Source organism: Leptosomus discolor, chromosome 11, assembly GCF_034619465.1.
Source record: "Leptosomus discolor isolate bLepDis1 chromosome 11, bLepDis1.hap2, whole genome shotgun sequence".
Taxonomy (NCBI): Eukaryota; Metazoa; Chordata; class Aves; order Leptosomiformes; family Leptosomidae; genus Leptosomus; species Leptosomus discolor.
In genome coordinates this window covers 11,506,207-11,512,206 of record NC_141401.1, presented here as the reverse complement: position 1 = coordinate 11,512,206, position 6,000 = coordinate 11,506,207, and the positions used below count along the sequence as shown (strand labels likewise).

General features: G+C 39.6%; 1 protein-coding gene across 1 annotated transcript in view; it reads left to right on the top strand.

The window, feature by feature from the left end:
- The first annotated feature begins 354 nt into the window (after positions 1–354).
- The window catches only part of PDE8A (phosphodiesterase 8A), a 126,572-nt gene continuing 120,926 nt past the window's right edge, over positions 355–6,000 (top strand). The window contains exon 1 of the mRNA XM_086471793.1: positions 355–615. Within this exon, the coding sequence (XP_086327919.1) occupies positions 355–615 (261 nt within the window). The remainder of the gene's footprint in view (positions 616–6,000) is intronic.

Sequence of the window (6,000 nt, the reverse complement as noted above, 5' to 3'; positions counted from 1 at the left end):
GGAAAGAAATCCCTACCAAGATTTCTCAGATGGCTTAGGAAAATTAATAATCTGTGAAAATATGAAGTCGACCAGTTCTTGATTTCCCCCCTTCCCTCCCCTCCAGCTCCCCAGCCCACTGCTGAGATTGAGATAAAAGGACCCGTTTACTGGAGGACGAGAACAGACACGTTTCTGGTGATGTAGAAGGGACAGATGGCAGTGCTTCAGAGTGTAGCGGAGACACAGGAAAGAGATTCAACTTGTTAACAAAAAAATTAAGCAGAGGGAAAATACCAACGGGAAGGAGAGAGATATATATACACATATATATATATATACAATTTAGAAGTATTCCCCAGGTGGCCACAAAGCATGGGCTGTGCTCCAAGCATCCACATCTCTGACAGCAGAGTGGTCTATCACAGTAGCAAAGAGTCTGAGGAGTGCAATTCCCCTCACCAGACCAACACAACCATGTCTCAACAGCAGCAAGGCAACCCCGTCCCAGGATTATTCATTAAATCCTCCAACACATCCACTTATAAGGTGAGGACTAATTCCTCTAAGAAAGACAAGAGGGAGAACAGCCAGAGCATGGAGGCAGAGACCCAGACCAGCAGATCCAGCGTTAAGGTAAAAAGGGTGCTAAACATAAGCACTGTTTCTCTCAGAACAGGAGTTTGCTGTAGCGGTTTAACCCAAGGACTCTCCCGGCCGAAGCGATATGTTGTGCGGGAGCTTTTCCTGGCTTGAGCTATTACTTTCATTTATAAACTAATCAGTCTCATGAAATGACTTTATAGATGTACCCAAGCCTCTTTCTTCATCCCACAAAATGAGTTTTTCTAATGCCGGGAAGGAGAGCGGTGTATTTGTCCTTGTCAATCGTTAGAGGCAGAGGCACGGGTCTTGCTTCTGAACGCAGAGGGCCCGTCTGTCCGTCCATGGTGGGACTCTGCTGTGCATGGGAGCTGCACTGCCACTAACTCTGTTCTACATGTTTGTTTGTGCCAGGTCATCCAGTGTTGCTGTTTGTGCTTGTTGTGTTTGGAAGCAGAGGCAAATTGCAGTCTGAAGTGATCTGCTAGCCGGGCTGATCAATTTGCATACCTCTTCCATTCAGAAAGTTAAAAGGAGAGCAACAGTGGGTTTTGCTCTGGGTACTGATTTACGTTAACAACTTGTTGACCTTGTCTGTTGCTGCAAATAGGGTATTTTTTGGAGTTTTTTTTGTGTGTGTGTTAGCGTGCATACTTTTGTGTAGAGAGACAACACAAGGCTGTATGAAGTTGACAGACATATGCTGAAAAAAATTGTGATTTGTGATTTATTTATTTTTTAAGCGAGAGAGTTAGTGGTGCAGAGTGCTTGCTTGCCTATTTACATTTTGTTGATGGCCTGTTTGTTTATGGGTTGTACTTTTAGTTCCTAATGCTATAGGTTTTGATTATTCCGTATCTTTGCTTTTGGGGGGGAACTATCTCTGTTTCATAAAAATAAGTAATTGCAAATATAAAAAAAAATCAAATTGTAGCAGCCCAGGGGATATTATATAACATGGCTGATCTGCTCTGGGTTACTGTGGTAAGAACTGAGATACACATGCCGTAAATCTAAGATACAGGCTTGAGATGCAGGCAAGAACTAGCTAAATGTCAAGTGTTTTGCAGACTCGCAGAAACTCTTAATGATTTGCAGTTTTCTTAGGATTTTTATGTGCTCATTAAGACAGCTTCCAGAGTATTGACCTGGAATAATTTTCTTCGGTACTGTGGGTGATTTTCTTCAATTGTTTTCCTCCAGATTTAGTAATCTCAGTTCGTAAGAGTTTAAAAAAAGTCTAGAAAATGAGAAGACACTTTTCAAGTTGTGAGTTGAAGGAGGAATTAACAATACCTAAGGCAGAACATGAAGCTGAATGGTGTTACACTAGACTAAATTTTTGTGTTAATAACGCTGTACAGGAAACTGAAATTTGTGGCCCTGTTCACACACGATAGGAGGGCTTATGGCATGTTTAACACAGTCACCACAGTAAGGAAACTTACGTTGTCATCAGAATCCTGACAATTGTTTTGTTAGATGAATTTTTAATTGTGGTTATAAGTGCATATTACAAAATCCAACCCGAAAATATTCTTAAAGCTTGTATTTTGTGAATTTTCTTGTGTGTGGGGGATAAAACTTATGGGGATAAACCAACTCCGAAACCTGTTTCCAGAAGCATGCCTGGGAAGCAGTCTTAGTTTTGATAAATTTTGTTGTTCAATTTCAAGAACTTTGTAAAAATTCTTGTTACTAGGTCTGGATAATTCAGCCAGATGCTATACTGTTGATGTTGGTTCATATGTATACTGTAATCTCATTGGCAGTCATTCTGATTTTTATCACTCAGTCATATTTTCTGCCCTTGTCATCACTCTAAGCACATTGCTGTGAAACGATGGGTTTTGAGAAATGAGAATGAAATTCTGTTTGTGATCAGCTGAGTACAAAAGCTGTTGGACACATCACATCTGCATGATTTTCATGTGCAGAATCCTATAATACTCTTTAAAGCTGTAAAGCACTATGGTATTTCATTCTCTGCTTCTATCATTAGTGTGTCTAGTAAGATCAGATTTTCAGTTCTTAGTGTGCTAGATAACTGCATTGTCTTGGAGATTGTGCTGGAGAGAGGGCTGCACTATCACTGGAGAGCAGTTTTCACAGTGCAGTGAAGTTGTTTGGAAAGAAACAAAGTGTGAGAACATTGAAGATAAGGGACCGGAGCCTGAAATCCTTGAAGCCATAAGGAGCATTGGGCAGGGCATTGTGCTGTTTTGAAGTTAAAAGGATTTTTGATTTGAGGAACATCTGTAAGAATTAGGGTGCTACTAAGAACTGTTGCTGTTCTTCAGAGTGCACAGTACACCCTTTATGGCCCCTGGGATACCCTCACACGAACAGAAGATGCCTCAAACCTTTTGTGCTTTGGCCAGTGGTGGTGTCATCAGAATTTTTGTGAATAGCCAGTAACCTGCCTGATTGGCATTTTCACTTTGTTTCAGGGCACTTTAATTGAACTTAATTTATTATTTGAAATTAATAAATTTAATTGAAATTCATTCTTTTGTTGTATATGCACAGATTAAAGTCTAGAAAGTCCCGTGTGAGAGCTAAGAACAAAACTTGGCCCGTGTGTAAATCTCGTATTTTTCACTTCAGCTGGCATTGGCATTAAATTTATTAAAATATGTGTAATAGTGCAATAATTTTTATTGACTCGGTTGTTAGCTATAATGCATGTTTTTCAAGTCAGTGTCATAAAAAGAAATAACCCATGGTAACTGTAAAATGGCATTATAGACATTGATACTTAGCCCCCAGACTTATTTAGGCTTTATGATTATGTCTTATTATATCTTTCTTCTGGTCAAATAGCAGAGGATCATTTTCTGGATATGTGGTGTCAACATACTGTATGTTGTGATTTGCATCAATTTACAAACTGTAGCTAAAAAAGTTACCTGTTCTTTCCTAATATGGAAAAACCTAAGTTTATCCATAGCAAATTTGAAGAGCAGTCCTAAAAGTGTCTGTGTGCAGAGATAAATGCGACAATACCTATTTCTGGTATATAGGAGTATGGTGATAGTATATTGAGAAATGGAAGAGCCCTTTTAATAAATTATATTTGGTCATGGCACCTGTATCTCCCTCCTTAATTAGTACATACATGGCTTGCATTTGAAAATTTATGAGCAACTTGGAATAAGTTCTGTATCTAAAAAGCGAACCAGCCATGAAAACCTTTCCCTTAATTTTCAGTGTATTGACCCACAGCTTAAACTCTGTACTTTTCCCAGTGAAAGACAGGCAAGATTTAGATGCAGTGACAGTGGCTGAGGCTTGATTATCCAGTGCTACATTAAGAATATCAAATGGCACCTACCCAGTACTGCTGCAAAGGAGAGTTTTCCTGTTGGTTTTTTAAGCTCTAAAAACCTCAAGAAAGTGGACTCAGAGTCGTAATAGTCTGTCTTTTTCATATATATTAGTTAGGATTTTCTTCTTCAGATATTTGTGCTGTTAAATTTGTGGTAAAGGTACTTGTCTTTCTAGAAACCTGCTTAAACAGGTTTAGGATAATACCTCTGTTAAATCTGTAGCGTAAGTGGAGTAAATGCTGGAATGGTATAAAGATTTCATGGACATTTATTTAAAGTTTACTTGGGTATTCATAAACATATGCTGTCCCAACATCATGTGCGTGTGTCGCTGTCTATAGTGCACCAATGTACACCGTAGCACATGCGTTGCGCGTTTATTTTGCCCTGTCATTCTTTTACGTATGTGAGATTTCCTTCCTCTTGTGTAACTCTCCCTGTCATGGATATTTAACACAGAAATATGCGTGTTTGGGTGCAAGTGTATCAGAGAGTAAATCTGAGCTTCCTTTATTTTAAATTAAAGGTAGTCATAAGCCAGCAGGGCTAAATGTGAAACGGCCTTTTGATTTATCAGCTGATATGGGACAGCCAGTTTAAATCCGTGGCCCTAAGGCCAGTAAGTTTTCTTTGGTCAAACCCTGTGAAATTGCCAGAGAATTTTACAGTCCCTGCAAACCAATGGTTGCATAATTCTGCATATAGGAGGCTGTATCTTAAACTTGTACCTGCAGTGCTGAAGTGGATCTCATTTCAGCATTTAACAGCACGTTATTTGGTCCGTTAAGCTGCCTGCTCTTTTCCTGTCTGTCTGGTCATTCCTTCCCCTTGGAACACCCAAGCTCTCCCTCCCTTTGAAACTCCCACACGGACTGTCCATGCTTCCACTGAGGCCATCCACCCTCTCTTGATTCCTCCCAGTTCCCACTGAAACTCTCCTCAATCATTTTCCCGACAAACCTCCCATCACCATTTCCCTCCCACTTCCACTGACGTCATCCCTCCCTTACAGAGATCCTTGCTCCCACTGGGAGGATCCTTCCCACGCTGAGATACACGAGCTTTTCTCAATCTTGATGGCTCCAGACTTTCAGGCTGTTTTTTTTTTCCCCCTGTTGTTGCAAGGCATGAACCTTTTTCTCCAGGGGATGGGAGTCTAATTTTTAAATGGTATGAAGCAAATTGCTGAAGTGACATGTGAATGGGCTTCATATTTAAGTCTATTTTTTATCTTTACCTTTTAATTTCCTGTTGTTTGTAATGTAAACTGGGAAAAAACAAACTGTAAATCACTCACAACATATAGATCGCTACACTACTAAGGTAGCATAAGCTGTTTTCTCAATTTTTAAAGCATTATTATTGGTACCTCTCCTGGTCATGCAAACTAACTCACGCAAAATGTCTCACTGCATCTGAGGGCAATTCCTTGACTGAGATGAGCAAGCTTAGACCCTGAATTTTTGGAGTACTTAACTGTTGGTGAAAACTTCACCAAAACTCCTTTCAGCTGTAAATTCATGTGTTAGACATGAAACATTGACTTCTCCCTGCCCTTTGCATTGTTCTTTGCTGCCCCTGCTCTGAGCTTACTTTGTGTCTCTTGCCTGGCCATTTTAGGTAGTTTATTTCTAAGCTTTTCCTTTTCTGCCACCTGAGTGTGTCAATAGAGGAAGTATTAAAAACAAGCCTTTCTACACTTCTGGGTATTTATCTTACTGTGTTTTACCCTTTGTATTCTTAATTGTTTGGCTCAGATTGAAGTGTAAGTACATCCACAGTGAGAAGTTTTCTAATTGTAGAACGTACTTATAAGCCAGGCAGAAGAATGGGAGGTGATAGACCTATTAGTTCTCCCTCCCTTTCTACCATTCCCAATATTACATGTGATGTGAAATTCCAGTGCAAGGTACCAGCATTGCCTTGCTATGTAAGGTGCCAGCAATTAAGATTTTACATCCAAAATGCTAAGTCTAAATGTGAATTAAAGATAGGAAATGGTTACACTCACTCGCAGTTACTTCACGTTCAATGAATTTTAGATTAGAAGATGCTTACAATCTATGTGAATATGAAGAATGTCTCATTA